This window comes from Penicillium chrysogenum (assembly GCF_028827035.1).
Source record: "Penicillium chrysogenum strain IBT 35668 chromosome Unknown utg000001l_segment0_segment0, whole genome shotgun sequence".
Taxonomy (NCBI): domain Eukaryota; kingdom Fungi; phylum Ascomycota; class Eurotiomycetes; order Eurotiales; family Aspergillaceae; genus Penicillium; species Penicillium chrysogenum.
In genome coordinates, this window is record NW_026622749.1 from 1,462,255 (window position 1) to 1,482,230 (window position 19,976).

The following is a 19,976-nucleotide window of genomic DNA, read 5'->3' on the forward strand; positions in this document are numbered from 1 at the left end:
TGGTTTCGATGGATCCGATCGGTAGCCAAGGAGCTCTTATAAAGAACTAGGCAGTTTGCGGGAGCTTGGAACAATTCCGATTCCAGCTAGGATGTTGGGATGTCCTTGAATGGGAACAAGGAAATGAGGAATAAAGGCAGCACTTGGTGAAACAAATTCTATACAACGAGTGACAAGGCGAAACGAGAGACCGGGGATAACAGCACCCAAAGAAAAGCAAAGGAACAAAAAAAGAAAAGGTCCACGACTGCTCTACACCATTGGGATGTGCTTAGAGAATGAGAGGGACTAGAGACGGGCGAGAGTACATATATTAGTATGTACGGAGTTATGCACATCCATGCTCTTCCCGGCGTGTCAAGGACAAACCGATCCACAGTCTCGCCCGGGTTGGACTAGGCGACAGCCGTACCTTTGGCATGGACAGGATGACAGGCTCGGCACACCAATCTGGCAGTTCGCTCCCCTGGCGGCAGCAGTGGGTCCTCCCTGGGGGGCCTGGATTGAATGGGATTGGCTTTGGGCAAAGAGTGCCGAATGCTTGGAGCCTCTTTGATCTATTCGGCTCTTATTGGGAATTTAAGTGTTTACTACCCGGGACCATCGTTCCTACGGGTATCTCTCTATATGCGGACAATATGCCCACGATCTGCTGCAACTCATCGGATGCAATACAGCAGGTGGGCATTACGGAAAACATGACCTGCAGGCTGCAGGGAAGATATGCTGTTAGAGACCCATGCAGATTAGGTATTCGACCCTCAGTGGATCAAGTGGAAAGCGGCCCAGACCAAAGGGGTAAAAGGGAGAATAAGCAAAGAGAAGCCTCGTGTGCTAGCGAGACGTATCCCTCTCATTCTTCGTGTCCCCTTTTCCACTTTTGGCTTAGACCCTCGGTCTCGCTTTTAAAGTTTTGTATGTTGTATATCCCGTGATTTATACGATATTTCAATAATAACCAACTACCGATCCCTTTTAAGTCCCCGTTTGTCGGGTCGGATATGTGCATGAATGAACCCTGCGAGGGTCTTGGAAACTCGGGGGAAACGGGATTCTTTGCCCCTACCTCTGGGAAGAATACATTTTTCTTCCTTTTCATGCAAGCTCACTAGCTCAATTGGAATATCTCTTTGCCTCGTTTCCTTTGTCTTTGTCTCGGAAACCGGGTGTTCGTAAGAGCCGGTTCTCGGCAAGCAATTTTTGACATTTCTCCCAAGATCCATCGCCGATCACTAGTTCTGTAGCCGTGTCGATCGATCATGAATTTGTCACTGACAGGGATTATCATATGGACCACCTCATTGTTCAGGTAGGTAGGATGTGCTCCATATCCGGAGTAATGGTTCCGATCCCCAGTGCACTTGGTAGACCTGATCTTCGGGTTCAATTGTATAACTACACAACCTTAGACAATTACGGCAACTATAGAACCTTTCCTTTATTAGCACAGGTGGAACACCAGCGCATGTAATGTTCCAGCCACATTGGCAATCCTGAACCAAGACAGGTTCCTCTTCTCGGCGTTCTTTGTCGCGTATTCCCTTTGTTTCGCTATAAGAGTAACTCGCCTAAAAGGTTCCAGAAATACCGGCAATTCAATCGAAAGAAAAGAACCTTGCGGGTGGCTGCGAGGCTCGGGAATGGTTGGCGTGTTTTATTATTTTCGCGTCTCCCTTGCATCGGAGCAATGCCGGGTCAAAGAACAGCTCATAAAGGTTAGTTTAGCTTCGCACAAGATTACGCAGTACTCTGTACCTGTTCTAATATTATCACTTTTAAGATGGAAGGTATAGGCATAACCAATTCAAGCTATTTTCTACTACAACCTCTCTGTATCGGGTATACTTGCTGGTTGTTTCACCAGGACAAACAGAGTCGAGCCCTACCTTGAATGGGACCGCAGGGATAGGGAATCCTCGGACATTGAGTTAAGAACGAGTAAACTATGAACAGCTTAGAAATACGCTCATCGATATCTTTACGAGAACTCAATTTAACCTTCAATTGAATCCTATTGTACTCTGGTATCCAACATGTACTATTCTGGTAAGCGTTAAAATCCATGGCCAAGCTCGGGTTTGGTATGCATTGCAGCCCTCGCAATGCAAGGTCCTTCTAGATCTGGAGTTTTCAGCTAAAGGACCCGACGCCTACCTGAATACAATACTTTATTGGTGGGCCAACTCCCACAAGGGTGGTTCCCCGGAGCTGAAGCTTGGCTTACATTCCTGGCTATTAAACTTATTGCTATTTTGCCCGGGAATATGGTTCCGCGCGCTGAGGATCCATTCTTGTTGTACGGTTGTACACGAAGGACGTGGCTCTCTTCGAACTAGCCCATAAACGCTCTAGGTTTATCTATGCTATGTATGGGAAGATCAGAGGTCAGTCAATCAGCAAGTCTTGGATCGGTGTAAAAAATATGGTCAAATTTGAATGGCGGCTATTGGTATATATGTGTACTAGAAAAATCCTTAGGCTGCGTGAAACGATTGGTGGTATATATATAATGTCGGGAACGAACATGACATGCGGTCTATTCTTTCACAGTATCTACCAAGACAAGACTCTATTTCCCATTAAGGTAGCAGATATGTGGAAGCTCGAAGCAGCGCCTGAGAGTCTCAGAAGACTCTATCGGTAAAGTCAACGACTTGTGCTTTCTCAAGGAGCCCATCAAGAGTTTTAACGAAAGCGAGATGAACCGGATCGCTTTTGACATAATAGTCTCGGTCTGCGGCACACGCAAACTCTAGGACAAATGCGTGTGTAATCCCATTCTACATACATTAGTGAATTTTCCTAGGAGTTTCCCGTGTGGGATACTAGTGACACTAACCTGGATGCCTTCAGGAGAGTTGTCCTTCCCACCAGACGCCGATTTTATATAGGGCTGCTGTGAGGTGGGATGGAAGCAACTGTCCTTGAGAGCAAGCATACGTTCACAGGCCTTTTGGGGTAATTGTCAACATCCATCATGAAGTATTTATCGTTCACAGTCAACTTCATCTGCGTCATAATCTTTTGGTAAAACGTACATCCCGGACAACCTCGGCGGCCAATTCTGACTTGAACTGGAAAAGAACGATATGGGTAACCGACATTTTGGATAATCCTTCAGTGCAATATAATTTTGGGAAAGAGTCAAGGTAAGGACATTGCTAGGAGCGGGGTAGAATAACAGCTTGGATCACATGACCGAAGTACTTCTAGTTGGCAGAGGGCGTTTTTCACTGGAAGTTACTAAAGGAAATGAATTATTGCCGGTGGACGGTGGGAAGAGAGAGAAACAGAGAGAGACGCTGCTTAAATGCAAGACAAGCTGTCTGGCAGATATAATTAATAGCTGTGTAACGACTTGCGAAGTATGAATTCACTCTTCTTCTAGACACCCTAGAAATAACTTCAATACTTGATTATTTACAATATAAGCTTATAGCATTGATACTCCCCGTAAAATGACTTGGACCAAGGTCAGAAAAACGCTGATGCCACCGAAAATAGCCACGAGCCAAAATGTCCAGTACTTCAAAATATCACGCCTGTCTCTCATTAGACTGACGATTGAACTTGGCATTGCATCCTTGAGATCATTTGCCATGTGCTCGATCCGGTCGTACAGCACAGGAAAGTCTCGGGCAGCGAAATAGAGTGGCTTGTCAGCTGGAAGCATTGTCAACCTTTGTCCAATCCGCTTTTGGGTGCACAACTGAAAAAGCAGTGAATCGGTCGGGTAGTTCTGCAAATCTGACGTCGTAGACATTTGGCGAAAGATTTTCCCCAATGGGGCTGACTGCGCAAAAAGAAGACGATAGGATAAAAGCACCTCTTGTAGAAATTGCGTAATTTCCTCTTCGTTGGCACGAGAATCCTCTAGAAGCTTTCGATACTCGAAAAGGAGTAGATCAACCCGTGGGATCGAGGCATTTCAAGACAAAATGACGGATATCTGAAGAGCGATAAAGCCTTAGTGCTCTTGTCATGGTCAAGGTGAAGCGCTAGAGTATCGACCCATCGTATTTGGACCCGAAGCAAGACATGAAGTAGGTATGTGTTGGTCTCTTCGGGATGCAAGGGCTGCCAGACGGATGCTATGCTGCCACTCTCACTTGCAAGATAGCGAGAATTCGAGGATCGTGCCGGTAGAAGGTGGCCGAAAGCTTTCAGTAAAACGGACATTGGGCGGTCTGAAAGTTCAGCCGATATTTTTATACATATCAAAGACAGGACCTGACTGTGGTTGGTTGGAATCTTGATGGATAGCTAACTCTTGCATTGAGCAGACGTTGAAAGCAGCTTCATATAACATAGACCGCCAACCAAGAGCAGCGAAGACAAGAAGCGTTTGGTCCCCGTGTAGCGCCTTTGTGTGATCAAAGACTCTGGCCGCTCGTAAATATTCCGTGATCTCATCGATAGAGACCCCTTCGATTTCCCGCGCGCAGTAGTCCTTAATTCCCTGAAAAAGAGCATTGAAAGACAAGTCTTGTATGTTCCAACTCGGAGTTGCACAAGACTGTGAGGTAGTTTTTGCAGCTGTTGAAAGAGCCATTCGTCGTACCAGCTCATGTCGATGCCAGTATGTGTTGTATTCATCCTGTGTAGCTTGACTCCAGGTCGTATTTTTTGCAGGTCATTGTGAGAGTCCTTAGCAAAAACTAAAAAGACCCTAGAGATAGAACCCTTGGGGGGTCTTCGTTTTCCTGCAGCTCACTTAATAAACGTTCTGCACAAATGAATAGGCTGCCGGACTACTAACCGGCTTTGGTGAGAGCCATAGTGTGGCGCTATTATAGGGAAAATGAAAATGCTAAATGTTTCCTTGACTATCGTGCATAGTATAGGAGTAATATTGACCAGGATAGCATTTTCCTTATGAAACGACTATGACTATCCATTTCATTCCCGCCACGATACTTCCCCAGCCGCATTAGCCCTGACATCAAGCGTTTCAGCGTTCAGCGAAGTGTACGGAATACATCCGTAGGCTCTTATACTCCGTATGGAGTATAGCAAAAGTGTTATGTGGGGAAAATGCGTAGAACGAGAGCCTATTGGTTTATATGAATATATATAGCGTGCTATAACGGATCCTTTCTTAATCGAGTATCTGTGGCTTGCCGATCTGATTTGGAATCTTGCCTCAGTCTCGTGTTCAACGGAAAGAAAGTCGTCTATTGGTTTTGATTAAAAATGAGAGTAACATGATCGATCAAATGAATAGTCGCATGTTTTTCAGTGTACACCATATATGACCTGGGAAACTGCACATCAACGTACAACGCTCACGTAGCTGGCCTTGGCGGGCGCTTGGTCCTTAGCCATGCTGAGCTTCATGCAGTGACAACGATTCATAATTTGTGATGAGCAGCATGTGATGGGGCGTCTACAGTAATCCATCCCCTGCTTTCCTCCATTATACGACTCGAAAATAAAAAGGGATTCCGGTTGGAAATACATAGAAAAGCAACCCCGCACTTCTGAGAGGGACGGTTTTCGCGTTTATAAACGGCCGTGGCTATTTTTCCGAGGTTCTGCTAGTCTATAACAGATTAGCTGGCAATACATTCGCCAGGTCAGCTATGCCTTCAGAATGCGAACATACGCGGAGCACGGATTGGGACACTTCGTTTCGATCTCTGTCCATTGATGCGAGAATACTGCTGTGCTTGCTTGCCTTCTTCGATCCCGACTCGATACCGGAATGGCTACTTTCCAACCCAAAAGTCAATATTACAGATCCGATTTTCAAATTCTTGTCAAATGATTTTTGGTAAGTTGCTTCTACCTTACACATATGGTGGCTTTCGCTTATAATGAATAGGTTTAGGGGTGCTGTTACGGGTTTAATAGACGCATCACTCATTGTTCGATCACCCGAACTAGAAGCAATTACATTGGACCGACTCATGCAGTCTACTGTGTTCTCGCGCTTGTCTGGGGCAGATATACTAATTTATTCTGATTCTGTAATTCGAATGTTGTCTTGCAGCTTCCCAAACTCGTGGATTGAGAGGACAGATGAACAAGGTCACGGATGGAAAGCATGGCAAACCTGCAGCCCAATTCTGCCTCATGTCACCAGGCTTATGAAACTAGTTGAGACGCATTCGCTCAAGCTTACCAACATAGAGCTCTTTGCGGAATTGATTTTCCGTACTGGAACGTGAGTTAATCTTTTCCTAACAAATTACGAATAGCACGTTTTCTATGATTCTAACTCTACAAGATACCTTTGGGAACGCGAACGACCAACGAATGCGCGCTACTTCGTCGAATATGGTCTTTCACTTGACCTCAGTCATTCCACTCGATCTTATGCACATGCTTGTCGGCTTCTGGGCCACATTGCTTTAGACCTGGCACAACCAGAGTCTGCATTAAGTGCCTATCAGGATGCATTGAGAGCAATAGAACAAATAGAGGAAGAAAACTCTCCTCCCATTGCAGACGTGTACGACTCGATCGCGTGCAGCTATACCGAGCAAGGAATGGTCACCGAAGCATTTCGGTATCTTTCAAAAGCGGCAGCTATCCACAACGCACACAACCCGCTTCACATGGCCCGAACATACGCGATCTACGCCATGACACACCTCCGAGCAGAACAGCCAGACGGGGCACTAGTGGCACTGAAGAAATGCTGGCAACTTCAAAACTTGACTGAAGAACAGATCATTGAGTCCAGATACCCCAAGCACAGTGGAGACATTGTCCTTCTGGCGAGGATCAAGTATGCTCAAGGGTTGGAACACGAGGCCCAGCAGCTTGCTTCTAGAACCATTTCCATTCGCAGAGGACTTTACGGCGATAAAGGACCTAGAGTGGCTGACTCCATGTTTCTAGTTGCTCGGATGTTGTTAGCCACCGATGAGAATGTTTCGGCTGCAAAAATGCTTCGCGCGATTATTGACATGAGCCGAGATGTGTCTGAAATGCAGGGACATCTTGCACGAGCCTTGTGGTTTCTGGGGATCGCAGAGCGACGATTGGGTGACGCTGTTTCTGCTGAGAAGCTCAAAGTTGAAGCCCTGAATGAGCGCAATAAGCTTGGTGAAAAGGGTAATCTTGTTGAGGAGACTGATCACTGTTTCGAGAGTCTGGTTGGATGGATGCTCTGGTAGAAATACATAAGATCAATCATCTCTTTCAACTGAGCTTTACTTAAGATTCTGCGAGCTTTCCAATTTACCCTCTTAAGGGCTTAAAATTAACTACTGTAAGGAGGATATTTCTGAACAAGCCATTGCGGTAGAAACGCTTAAATATCTATCCCAGTTTGGTACTTTGTGTTTTGAGATCGGAATTCTCTACACCAAGATATATGGAATAAATTCAACCGATCTATTTTTACTGTTCATCTTACCTGGCCTGGCTGCAACTATATCTCTATATCTTTTTATCATTTCAAAGGTACACCAAGGCCAGATGGACTAACTTATCCATCCATTGGATATAGCAACTAGTCCCTCTTAAACCCCATCCCTACACAAGTTCTCCCCGAATAGACCCAATTTATGTAGCAAAAAGTCTCTTGGTTAGTGAACACTGTTCGACCTTGGCTCAAGAGGAGTGCAACTGTTGCGTCATATAAAAGTTTGACCAATAAATAACAGCAAAAATATATCCTCCAACGTCGTAGAGATCCTATACAAATGAACAAAAAAGAGATGACCGACGCAGGGATCGAACCTGCAATCTCTTGATTCGTAGTCAAGCGCCTTGCCATTGGGCCAGCCGGCCTGTTGCTGTATTCAATTTGGCGAAAATGTGCATCATAGGGCAGGTGAAAAGTGGGACCAACCCTAAATGCAGTCTGGCACTCACCAGGGTCGATTTATTTGATTTCAGTGGGTGAAATTGGCACTTATGGTCAATATTTACCATTTAATACCAACGAATTATTCTAAACCTCGTTTGCATTGCTTCTTCTACTTCATTTCTGAGGAATTTCATAGCACGTGATATCACGTGAAGAGAATAGGCTGTTCGTAGTGCCTCAGGCTCTTAGGCATGAATTTGTTAGAAAGGGAAACTGATAGCTTCGAGGAAGCATCAGAACGACTCGGCTAGGAAGGTATAGTTAACAACATCGATGCATAGAGTCAATATGCAGCATCATGCTAACACTAGGAGAAGGAAGGTCTGCTCAAGCAAATATCTAGTCAAGTGGGACATACTCGCCGCCTCCATACCAGACACGGCCTCTCCGAATGACTAGACCCTCTTGTCCAACAATCCATTCACCCCCCTCTTTGATGGCACCACCTTTGGGCCAATACTCATTTTCCAACTTTTGGTTAATGTCACCAATTTTATCAATCAGCAGCTTGACACGCGAATGATCGACCGTCTCTGCGCCATCAAATCCCTTCATCAGAAACCCGTCCTGGGAGATGAACCTTGCGATAGTGAGATGTGCCGAGGGAACAATATATCGCGAAGCAACAGGGACCTTGGTCTGTCGAACCATGTCAAAGATATCCCGGCGAAGATGGTGGTATGTATAGTGCTCTTCATCGCTGCTAGACTCCGCTTCTAGGCACTCACAACCAGCCGGAACGAAGCTGAGCGCCAGTGCGGCGGAATCAAAGCTTACCATAGGTTTGATGAGACGTGTATGGTGGCTGCGTGGATACGCAGCAATATCTGCAGACGTAACGTCCTTGGATGACTGGAGGGTCTGGACAAGTTCTTCGATTTGCTCTTCCGTCTGGGAATGAGCGACTTCCAAGACAGTTATGTGAAGATTTTCAGACGGCATTAGCCAGAGTGCTATGGCCCCTCACGTTAGCGAGATGAATGGCCAAGAGGGAAATTTCTCGTCAGAGAATTGTATATTGGCGGACTTACAAGGAGAAATGCATTTCAACTCATTTTGAATAAGGCATATCAAGTCGCGGACTTGAGGGGAGGGTCTGGCCCAAATGACAAGACAGTTTCGAGGATCGATAAATCCATCTTCCTTTCCAGGACCGTCAAGTCGTTTCAAGATCTCGTCAAGGGACCAGCCAGGAAAGTTATGGGCTAGGATCTTTGCACTTTGCTGCCTATTTCGAGTCACTCGGTGGTTCTCGTATTGAGATTGTAATATTGTCTATTATTAGAGGAAAGAAGGGTTAAGCTTCTGATATTATCTCACAGCTCTCGCATCCACTCACCGAATCGCTATTTGCCTCCGCAATTAAGGTCTGGAAGGGGTTGTCCTCTGACAACGGGACTGGCGCCATGATGAGGGCCTTGAGAGCTGATCGAGGTTTTGTTAGAAGGTCGATTTATCATAGGTGTGATAAGTGAGTCAATTAAAACCTCGGCAGGAGGCAGGCTAAAAATACACCTGCCATTTGACGATCGAAGCTGAAACAGGCTAAAATAGCCGGCACAAGACAACCCGAAGACAACCCGCCAGTTTGTTACATGGAGAGAAGGAGAGAACAAATTGGCTGCTTCTTTTTCTGGCATATGCTTGATATTAACGAAAATAGGTGCTAAAGTATGTATAATATCAATTTTCAAGAATTGGGTGAACGATTACAATACAGCTTTTTCCAAGTTTTTCCAAGTTCGTCGACAAGGTACATATGCACTATGTAGTAGTACTCATGCTTTCGGAGTATTAAGCTATGTAAGTAACAGAATTATTCTCCGGGCAACTTATCTCCTATGCACATGTTTATTTGGGGTAGTTTTTGATGTGGTGGCTCTTCAGTTTGACAAACTGCTCAAAACCGAATCGGCTCAGGGTAACACCGCGGCCAGAGTTCTTCCAGCCTGTCCAGGCGAGGTCCTATAAGGTACTTTCGTTAGCGAAGAGTGATACTTGAGAAAGAGCCGGACTTACAGGGCTAGGGAAGTCAGATCGGTTGACAAAGACAGTGCCAGCCTCAACACGCTCAACCAGCTGCTCGGCCGCCGCAACATCCTTGCTCCAAACACTGGCGGTAAGACCGAAGTTGCTATCGTTCATCAGACGAACGGCCTCGTCGTCACCGGAGACCTTCATTACAGGGATCACAGGTCCAAATGTTTCATCCTTCATCACGGCCATATCATGATTAGCGCCGGTCAGTAGTGTGGGCCTGACGTAGTTTCCATTCGGAGGGAAGTTCTCGAATGTCTCATTAGCAGGAGTCTCGTTCTTCGCGCCTTTCTGTACGGCATCCTCGATTTGCGCAAGAATGGCCTGCTTGGCCTGCTTGGAGACAACTGGCCCAATCTGGGTCTTAGGGTCGGAAGGCTCGCCGACACGGTAGTTGCTCAGTACCTTTTTCACCTCAGTAATGAAACCATCGTAGACCTTCTGGTGAACATAGACACGCTCGATAGCGCAGCAGCTCTGTCCACTATTGAAGATAGCGCCATCCACAACTTCCTCAGCGGCCCAGGCGAGATCTACATCATCTCGTACGTAGGCCGGGTCCTTGCCACCAAGTTCCAGACCAACATTCACAATCCGATCCGAGGCTGCCTTTTGCACTGCCAGGCCCCCAGCTTCGGAACCCGTAAAGCAGATATGGTTCACCAGCGGGGATCGCACCAAGGTCTCAATAAATGTGAACGATCCGCAGTGGAAGAATTGGAGCACGTTTTCGGGAAGACCGGCCTCGGTAAAAGCAGAGGCAAACTGTTCGACGATTGTTGGAGTCTGGGGGGAAGGCTTTAGGATAACAGCGTTTCCAGCGAGAATGGCAGGAATCAAGCTGTTGACAAGAGTGAGGTAGGGGTACTATATATTGACCTGTCAGCGTCTGCAGGTATACCGATATTCGACGAATTTGACTCACGTTCCACGGGAAGATAATCAGCGCCACACCGACAGGCGAACGCTTGATATACCGTCTGAATCCCTTCTCCTCCTCTCCGGGCACAATTCCTTCCTCACCCAGTACGGAGGTGCTAATGCGTGTCAAGTAACGACTGCGCTTGATAGCGGTCGCAATTTCAACCCCGGTATAAGCGATGGGCCGGCCCATCTGCTCAGTAACCTCACGTGCCAATTCATCCTTCTTTTTCTCCAAGATGTCAAGAGCACGTTCCACAATTTTCTGCCTCTGTTCCAAAGTTGTGGACTGTGAGAATGACCGGAAAGCTGCTTGAGCGGCCACGGGGATCTGTTTCAAATCCTCCGATGAGACACCGGTACGGGTGACAATAGGTTCATTGGTGGCGGGGGAGATAGTCCTAATAATTTCCAGCGACATGATGCAAGGTATCTATGATTCAACTAATATGAAGAGAAGGCAAGGAAGCGGAGAAGATGTTGGGGAAGGGGATGAGGGGCAGTCACGTTCCCCGCTGTTTGTTATCTCTTATCGCGAGAATGAGGTCATCGTCGTTGAGGCACTTCAGGGGCAGATCCCCAGGGGGTACATTCGCATTGCTCAAGCTCTATCTATACATCTCTAACTAGACGTGCACCTGCCCATGTATAACGGTAGTTGTGCTGATACCAATTGACACTATAATGTGTTAGTCGATCCAGTTTTGCTGAATATCACAAGGCTTATACTCACAAAGTAGTCCGGCCAGCAATGCGAGGCAGAGTAGCCCAGGAGCCCCCGAGAACGATATTGTGTTTTCCATCAAAGAAGTCCGCTGTCGATATCAATTAGTTTAGGACAGGTGTCGGTGCTCAAGGCATCACTTACATGTGTATCCAGGGTAGATATCCATGGATTTGAAGCCGTCGTGTGGCATCAATGGTGTGCTAGTCCATTCCCAAACACCTCCCATTTCGCCCTGACCAGCTAACTGATCCCCATTTGGTGTGACGGGAACAGGGTGCCAGTTATTAAAGCCAACATTGCAACCGGTGAGATCACGGAAAATAGCCTGGTCAGCAGAATGGAGCTTGGTATCTTTAGCAACCCCATTGGACACATCCCTAACATACAAGTTAGTTTCTGCTATATTAGATCTAGGCTTCCTTCCATACCTGGGGCTATTCGTAGCTCGATCAGTTTTGAGCTGGTCTGAGTAGTGATATATGCTCCTGGTCTCTTCAAACGTGGGAATCCTGCATTGCATGCACTTTGCATAGCTTGCAACTTCGTCGTAGGAAGCAATCAATGGCCAGTCTTGTGCAAGTTCAAGAGCCACCGGTCCAAACACAGTCCGAACTGTGACATCCTCCAGCGAAAATCTTACAGGATTGGAGCTCGAACCAGCCTGGACGCATGAGGAACCGATACCCTTGGAAATGGGATTGTCTTGGCCCTGATTAACCACCCAAGATGCGGGATATGTTTGAATACCCATATCCTGCACGTACTTGGCGTATTCACCATTGGTGATGGGTCTCGCCTGAGCTTCAAAGGCATGCACAGTGGCCTTCCTTTGAGGCTTCTCGTTGTCCCATCCAAAAGACTTATTTGGCATCACTTCTTCGTTGGAGTCATCCAATCCGATTTCGATAGTCTGTTGTGGAATGGTAAACCATTTGTTTGGCTTTTCGTCTCTCTTCGCCTGGCGACTGATTTGCTCAAAATTCGGGCGATCAACTCCTGTGGGAGACAGAGTTTTATCACTCTGGAGTAGCATGTAGAGGAAAGTCTCGAGATGCATTGCTTCGTGCTCATATCCAATCCAAAGAGCCTCTCCAATGGCGCGGTCTTGCAACGCGTATCCCTCTTGCAGGATTGAAAGCGCACGGTTCCGCACTCTATCTTGGTAGTCCAGGATTTCATCAAGTGGCGGCCACTCATCAGGTATTTCGCTGTGGGTGTGGCATTGCTGTGGATCCTCGACGTCCGGATCAATGCCGCGCTCAAAAATCGGTCTATAATGGCTAGGCTCAGTGGGCTCCTCCTGCAAAGCCCGCGACAGATGAATATCTGGATTCCGGCATGATTAGCACTAAAATTAGTAATCATTGATTATTGTAGACACACCGAAAAATGTCGGAATGTGGCCGAAGTAAAAGATTAGCGCATTTCGGAGTTTGATCGGTTTGGACAAAAGCTCCTCACGAGGGACCATGGTTCTAGTCGTGAGGTCCCACGCAGTCCAAAGAGACTGGAATTCGTCAATACTCGGGATCGGTTGGGCTGCATATTTCGAAGGGTCCATAGACACATCAAGCGCGGCGGGTGATAGCAGATGAAGGTCTGTTCAAACACAAGTCAGCAGGTCTGCAGAGTGTAGATTCGACCAGAACATCAAGGCTCACGATAATCATCTGTCAAATTTCCAAATTCGACCTGGGAAATGAGGTTTGCATTGCGCCACAACTCATCCCGTTCATTGCGACCGTATTTCCATGCCTCTTCAAAGATGAGCCTCTCTCCTTTGGGGATACTGATCCCATTAATGACCACATCAATCCTTGGGACATAGAAAGCTTGATGCCGTCCCCCGCGGGTATCATACTCAGTCACGATCTCCCATTCATCGGGCTTGAAGGCCTCAAAGCCAAGAATCGCATTGGCATGCAGGAGACCATTCTCATAGAATTGGCGAGTGATACCTTTGGTATCGTTATAGGCCTTAAACACCTTCTCTGGGTTCTTGCATGCATCCAATCCGATAAGCATGAAATCGGACGGGCTCAATAGCTTGGAAAAACCACCAAGAAATTCCGCAGCACTCGCAGGACTAAAATTGCCCATGGATGACCCCATCGACAAGACCACCGTGGGCCGCTTTCGGTTTTCTGGGCTTTTAAGCCAACCGACAGCATCATCGTACGTTCCATGGAGACCATGGAATCCTACGTGGATGAAGCTTTCGGGCGAGATTTCAGAGAATGTTCGCTGTAACTCGGCCAATGAAAGGTCCAAAGCATAGTAGTCCACTTTCTTCTCAGTCCGTTCACATTCTCTGAGTAGAATCTCGATCTTGCGCAGGTTTCTAAAAAGAACAATTGTCAGAATGGAAAACTTGGACAGGATCATCCAAACGCGCGAGGCGACGGATAGAGGGTGTACGGGTCACAGACCCACTTCCGAGTTCCACCAACTGTGCATTCTCCGGGATGCGGGCGACTATCCTCTTCGCATGTTTTGTCAAGATCTCGATCTCCGTGTTGGTAAGATAGTATTCATCCAAGTAAGTGATCTCCTCGAAGAGCTTCAATCCTTTGGCGTCGTAGAGTAGGAGGGTGGGGAATGCGCGCTGTTTGCCTGCTGGTGGGTCCAGATTCTTGTAGATATCATCCACCAGGGAGAATTCCATGTCATTCTGGTGGATATCGACAATTTCAACCGTGTCGACGTTTCTGAGCAAGGTAGGAGACATGACTTCGAGGGCATAGATGTCAGTTCGGAAGCAAAAGCAGGGATAAGTAGAATGAAGTAGAAGAAATAAATTTCAACTTGAATTAAGTCGTACCTGGCAAACTAGGAAACCTCTATGACAAATTATTCGAAAGCGGAAAGAGCGGCTGAGCTCCACGGGCTAAAACGACTTGGTATGCAAGAGAGTAGGGGAACTCACTACAGGCGCTGTGCAGACTTTATAAATGTGAGATTCAAGAAGCAGATTGGCCTCTAACCCGGTTTTGTCTTGGTGGACATGTTTGCAACAGGACCCCCGCAAGTCTAGATTCATGGTCTGATTCCGTAAGTGGATTATTACGGGAAGATCTGTACTATCAGACTGGACAGGATTGACCCCATGCCATTTACATCGTATATCGGAGTCGGACTTGCTCACTCTGCCGCGAAACAACTTTGGGTATTTCAACCGTTCGTTGAAAACTGCGACCAGCGTTGCATATGTCCAAAGTAGTTTATCGGCATGGCCCGTGGTTTCACTCTTCCACACTGTTGCATCTTGCCAGTCGAGGTTCTGTAGCTACGGAGTAACCGGGGAGCTACGGGCAGGTGATGTCATAGGTAGCTGTTTGTCGCATTTGTAAAGTTTACTCTGTTTGGGTTTGTCAGATTTGTCTGTTTGCGGGCTTTGCTTTGTTTGCATATTGTTGCCATATAAATCAGGCGATAACATCGCTGACACATCCCTTGTTTCAGATTGGAAACGTTCCAACCTTGGAAGGTTGCAAGTCTATGTGACAGAAATCAGGTGTATGAAGAATGTATGCAATTTCACAATGATAAAATTCTCTAACTAACTAAGTACAAAAATGATCTGGTTTTGTCAATCTGTTCAGACCCAAATTAGTAAGCAGCAATTGTGCGCTGACTAATGATGTAATCCATGTCATGGACTCGGTAATCTATCTGCTTTCTGACACTATGTTCAGTACAAAAGGTTAGAACAAAGCACGTTTCAAGCTGAGTCTGTCTTGGTCTCAGGTAGTACAATGCAATTGTTTTTAAAGAAACAATGGTCTCTTTCATCAGTATAGGGAGTTCATCTTTAGAAACCACTCCGGCAACTGCTCGACGGACGAGTATATAAACCCCGAAAAGAATCATCTCAAACGAACTACTCATCAGCTTGAGAACATCACAAGGTATTCCTATTCCAAAATGGCCAATATTTTTCAACGTCTGCGCAAGGGCATCAAGTCCCGACGGTCAACCTCTAAGGGCGAATCCACCAAAATTGCCGAGCTCGAACAAGAATTGTCTCGAGCCCTCAATGAAGTGCACGACCTTCAGACGCGCCTCGCAGAGCACGATTTTATGCTCGCACACACCACCTCAAGTATCCCCACTCTCGCTATTTCCCTTTTTCAATCTGATTCTCAATCCCTCTCTGACATTCCTAGAACAGTTTCGCCAATAGATATAACGCCAACCTCTATCGATGATATCTGGATCCCTTCATGCAGTGGCTCATTCCTAATAGATGCAGAACAGCGGTGGCAAGATGGTGACCCAGAGCTTGCAATGGAGCTTGCCTCGGGGGTCATTAGCCAGAACCCCTTTCTATGCGAACTTGATGAGGTGCGATGTCGTCTATTTATCGCTGCTGTTCAGCACTATCTTTGCCAATATGAAGAGTCCATGATGGGTTTAGAGACGGTTATACAAATTAACAACAGCGATGCCGTCTTGCATAACCCAGAATCCAGCATTATCGCCGGTATTACTCATTTTATCAAAGGAATGAACTTCATAAAACTGGAACGGTTCCCGCAGGCTTACTCGTCATTTTCAGGAGTGCTGGGAATACCAGGCTATGACGAAAAGGCCCGTCAGTTCCAAAAGGAGGCTGTTATTGGATTTGCTCGCATAGCGGCTACTGAGTCTGATCACTCGCCGACAGCGTCGCCGACAGCGTCTACTCATGCATTATTAGACTGGGAAGATAATGAATCATCTTGAAAATACAGCTAATTCTCATCAAAGACCTACCTATTAATCTGATGTCGGTACTACGGTATTTCCTCCAGTCCATTCATTGAGACTCGCAATAGGCAGTTCGGCTCGTGTCCAGTTTTATGGCGGCCGTAGAGTAGTCTAGGCAAAAAGGTCCTAGAAATGTCAGATAGGAATTGAGAGTCAGGTTGGGAAGGGGGAATAGCGAGAGTGGTGTTACTTGAGGTGGTGTGTGCGAGTATAAAATCGTGTTCTACGAGGCGCGTCTGAAGGTCGTGTACTTCATTGGGTATTCGAGCTCGGCAAATTTGGTGGATTCGTCCTTGGAGGTTGGCCGTCGGGACTTAATGCCCTTGCGCAGATGTTGAAAACCATTGGCCATTTTGGAATAGGAATACCTTGTTGATGTTCTCGAGCTGGTGAATAGTTAACTAACTATAGGACAAAATATCCCAAACTAGATTATTCCGACTGTTGCAAAGAACATACCATTTAGCCATACAATAAGTATTCATATTCTATTAGGCAATAGGAACTAAAGTGAAATAATAACCAAAGTGTTATAAGTAGAAAATTAAATGGTAAAATAAGTGAGATTTATAAAAAGTACGAATCTGCTTATCTGCTTAACCTAGGGCTTATAAAGTGCATATCGGAACCAGAAACGGACCAGAGGCTTTTCCTCGGCATAGCAATGGGGAACTCAACTACGTGATCGACCCGGGAAGGAGATACTTCTACAGTAGGGGATAAGTTAGCTAACTTTCTATGAAGTCTTCGTAGCTATCGTTTCGGACACTGTTGTTCTCGTATCAGTTCTTTCATGTGTCTTCAACTTCTAATTAACCCAATGCACATCCATGGGTTTTTGTGACCCTTTGTAATGACCCTAGCCCCAATAAATATCCAGCGGCTAATAAGAAATGTCAATTCTGGTCACTGGGAGGATGAGCTCTCGAAGATCCCGAACGTCCTCAATGCCAAATACAAAGGCTAGAGAGGAATTTTGCTTGTTAAGTAGATGACGAGGCATCAGATGATGTACTGTCAAGATCACGCGTTTCTAGTTGAACTTGAATCTATTGCATATATCAAACACAATGTTGATAACTTTCTTCATATAGTAGCAACCTAATGTAACACTTGCGTATAGCACTTATAAGCCCTAGGTTAAATAGATAAGCAGCTTCGTGCTTTTCATCAATCCACTTATTTTACCATTTAATCTTCTACTTATAACACTTTGGTATTAGTTCACTTTAGTTCCTATTGTCTAATAGAATATGAAAACTTATCGTATGGCTAAATAGTATGTTCTTTGTATATACCTGAAGCAAAACATACGTGTGTCCATGGATGAATAATTTGACCGAGCTAAAACTTGGAACACCTATAGGGAGGTGGGAAATACAGTCGTGGAGCTCATTCTATTCATTTCTTGCTCGACACGCTCAGCTGGCACAAATTAATTAAAAGCATACATACACAAAGCGAACAGGACGATAGAATGCGTCGTTTCAGTTTCAGCGAAACAATGGGATTGATGGCAACAAAGGAAAGGACGACTCAGATCTCGGTATCCCTGTATACAAAATGTCATTGTGTCGAATGTTCTAAATGAAACTATTTTGACGCGTTTTGTTGTCTTGCTTGTCGACGCGTCTGTGAGGTATATAAGGACCACTTTCTCGCCTGCTTGCAATCTTCCTCCACCAACACCCGAGATACCAATATTCTCTTCCATCTTGTTTTCTGTCGGAAATCTGAGCCATTGCAAGACCAACGGCAGTTTCATCGCATCCACTTCACAAGTTTACCAATATCAACCCTAAGGCCCTGCTGGGGACAGACAGTATTCCCATCATGTCCAAGAAGATAGCCCAGGTGAGCAATGATGGGCGCTCCTGGAAGTCCGGATCCCTCTCTTCTCAAGAAGAGAAAGAGCTCACCCAGGAAGTCCACGCTTTACGAGAGAAAAAGCTCAAGCTTTTTGCAAGCACCGTCAACCACATCGCCGCCGACTCGCCTAGCCACGATATACTAGTGGCTCTGTACTATCGGGTCGAGGTTGGTACCTATCTCTTACCAGCTTCGAATTTCATCGGCAACGAAAGACCCTCCGAAGCCGAGTTTATGGTCAAGGTTGCCAGGCGATCAGCAGATAAATCCAACAATCCGTTGCTCGTTGCCAGGTGTGAGTTCTGGATGGGTCGAGTTGAGTTCCTGCGCGGAAATATGCGCAAAGCTCATGAGCACTTCGTGAAAGCGAACCTTTGCGCCATGGATCCGAGTGAGGGCGTCGAATGCCAGGACCTGAGCTTTTATCTGGACGTCACCAGGCATGGGATTAGTGAGCATACTCGGGCTGCAAGACTGCGTGCTCACGAGGACGCTATTTTGGCACACGCAAAATTTGACAAGACTGCGAACAATTCTGTGTCGACCGAAGTCAAGCGCAAGCGACCATTGCGGACTTGGAAGGGGGCTCTTGTCAAACTACAACTACCAGTGATCAAACAACGCCCGCTTGCTAAAGTCATCAAGCCCCGGTGTAGGGTTCCACTTCAACAAAAGTTGGACAAGAAGCACCTGGAGCAAGGGATAGAGAATCAGGAAAGCTCCGGAAATCAGGTACTTGGAAAGGTCCTGGCAGAAGAGCTTGGATACGAGTCTTGGAGCGGTTCTGGGGATGACACCGACGACACCGATACCGATACCGACACTGATAGTGATTCGGACGACGACCCTAGCGGAGGCCCTACAGACGGTGCAGGTGCCACCAAAGATGAGAACACCAAGGATGAGAGCGCAACAGACTCCCCAGGCGCCCCTGGTAAAACCCAGCAATCGAAGCCATCTACTGACCCGACCACAGCTCCAGCAAACCCCTCGACTGGGCAATCTGCCTACAGAATGCAGCTGGCATCGGCACGAGCCCGGTACAGACAAGAATGTTTCCAGATGGGCCTCACAAAACAACTCAATCCCGAACCCTACGAGCGCCCAAAGGAACCATTTGTGTTTGGAGTCCCCCATGAACCGACAAAACAGACTCAGTTCCGGGCTGGATTTTTCAAGGTCGGCCTGGAAAAGCGCTCCCGCCCCATGACCATTTTCCCGAAACAGGCTGGCGAGATCACTATTTCCCCTGAGGAATGGGAATCTATTGAACAGGATGCTCGTCAGAAGATTGTCACTTACGATTACTTGCGACGAGAAAGACATGAGTTGCTCAAGGTTGCTGAGGAGATGTAAGTTGGGGATTGATTGAGAATCGCAGACTACTGGATCCAGAATATGTAACTACGTGAGTGAATATATGTACGACTCTTTTTCCTTTTTTACGTTCGTTTTCCTCTTTCAATTTTTATTCGCATAATAAGGCATTGAGCAAATACTTAGGATTGAAGGAGTAATAATCAATTTCTGCAGTGAAATTCATCTCTAGAGAGTGCTATAGTTCCAAGCCCTAAAAGATCGGATGGAACCTGCATAGACACTTGATTTCCGTTAATAAGAGCAAAGATGGCTCTTCTTTCCACGAACAGTTTCCTGGTCTAGCGGTTATGATTTTCCGTTAACAAATGCGATTAGCAGATGTTCCGGAAAGGTTCTGGGTTCGATTCCCAGGGAAACTATTTTTTTTTGGTCTGGTTCTTTTTCGTCCATATTATTTATCAGTCTCGTCTATAGAGGTTCACTTCATTTATATTTCCAAGACTGTTATCCCTGCTTAGTTATGGAATGTTG

General features: G+C 46.3%; 7 protein-coding genes across 7 annotated transcripts; 3 read left to right on the top strand and 4 right to left on the bottom strand.

Annotated features, from left to right (window-relative positions):
* Positions 1-2,624: 2,624 nt before the first annotated feature.
* Positions 2,625-3,104, bottom strand: N7489_000583 (Dabb family protein; the record flags this gene model as incomplete). Its single annotated transcript, XM_056706338.1, has 3 exons — positions 2,625-2,780; positions 2,840-2,950; positions 3,039-3,104. The coding sequence occupies 3 exons, from the start codon at positions 3,102-3,104 to the stop codon at positions 2,625-2,627; spliced, it is 333 nt and encodes a 110-aa protein (XP_056570640.1).
* Positions 3,105-6,089: 2,985 nt separating this feature from the next.
* N7489_000584 (tetratricopeptide repeat protein) lies at positions 6,090-7,124 on the top strand (the record flags this gene model as incomplete). Its single annotated transcript, XM_056706339.1, has 2 exons — positions 6,090-6,166; positions 6,230-7,124. The coding sequence occupies 2 exons, from the start codon at positions 6,090-6,092 to the stop codon at positions 7,122-7,124; spliced, it is 972 nt and encodes a 323-aa protein (XP_056570641.1).
* A 1,037-nt stretch (positions 7,125-8,161) lies between these two features.
* N7489_000585 (uncharacterized protein) lies at positions 8,162-9,230 on the bottom strand (the record flags this gene model as incomplete). Its single annotated transcript, XM_056706340.1, has 3 exons — positions 8,162-8,775; positions 8,854-9,097; positions 9,162-9,230. The coding sequence occupies 3 exons, from the start codon at positions 9,228-9,230 to the stop codon at positions 8,162-8,164; spliced, it is 927 nt and encodes a 308-aa protein (XP_056570642.1).
* Positions 9,231-9,673: 443 nt separating this feature from the next.
* Positions 9,674-11,201, bottom strand: N7489_000586 (aldehyde dehydrogenase family protein; the record flags this gene model as incomplete). Its single annotated transcript, XM_056706341.1, has 3 exons — positions 9,674-9,787; positions 9,842-10,726; positions 10,785-11,201. 3 exons carry the CDS (start codon positions 11,199-11,201, stop codon positions 9,674-9,676), a joined length of 1,416 nt encoding a protein of 471 aa, XP_056570643.1.
* Positions 11,202-11,509: 308 nt separating this feature from the next.
* N7489_000587 (DUF323 domain protein) lies at positions 11,510-14,235 on the bottom strand (the record flags this gene model as incomplete). The annotated part of the gene is made up of 6 exons (XM_056706342.1): positions 11,510-11,595; positions 11,649-11,884; positions 11,936-12,833; positions 12,891-13,106; positions 13,169-13,848; positions 13,937-14,235. The coding sequence occupies 6 exons, from the start codon at positions 14,233-14,235 to the stop codon at positions 11,510-11,512; spliced, it is 2,415 nt and encodes an 804-aa protein (XP_056570644.1).
* Positions 14,236-15,431: 1,196 nt separating this feature from the next.
* N7489_000588 (uncharacterized protein) lies at positions 15,432-16,232 on the top strand (the record flags this gene model as incomplete). Its single annotated transcript, XM_056706343.1, has 1 exon — positions 15,432-16,232. The coding sequence occupies one exon, from the start codon at positions 15,432-15,434 to the stop codon at positions 16,230-16,232; it is 801 nt and encodes a 266-aa protein (XP_056570645.1).
* Positions 16,233-18,089: 1,857 nt separating this feature from the next.
* N7489_000589 (uncharacterized protein) lies at positions 18,090-19,481 on the top strand (the record flags this gene model as incomplete). The annotated part of the gene is made up of 1 exon (XM_056706344.1): positions 18,090-19,481. The coding sequence occupies one exon, from the start codon at positions 18,090-18,092 to the stop codon at positions 19,479-19,481; it is 1,392 nt and encodes a 463-aa protein (XP_056570646.1).
* Positions 19,482-19,976: the final 495 nt, after the last annotated feature.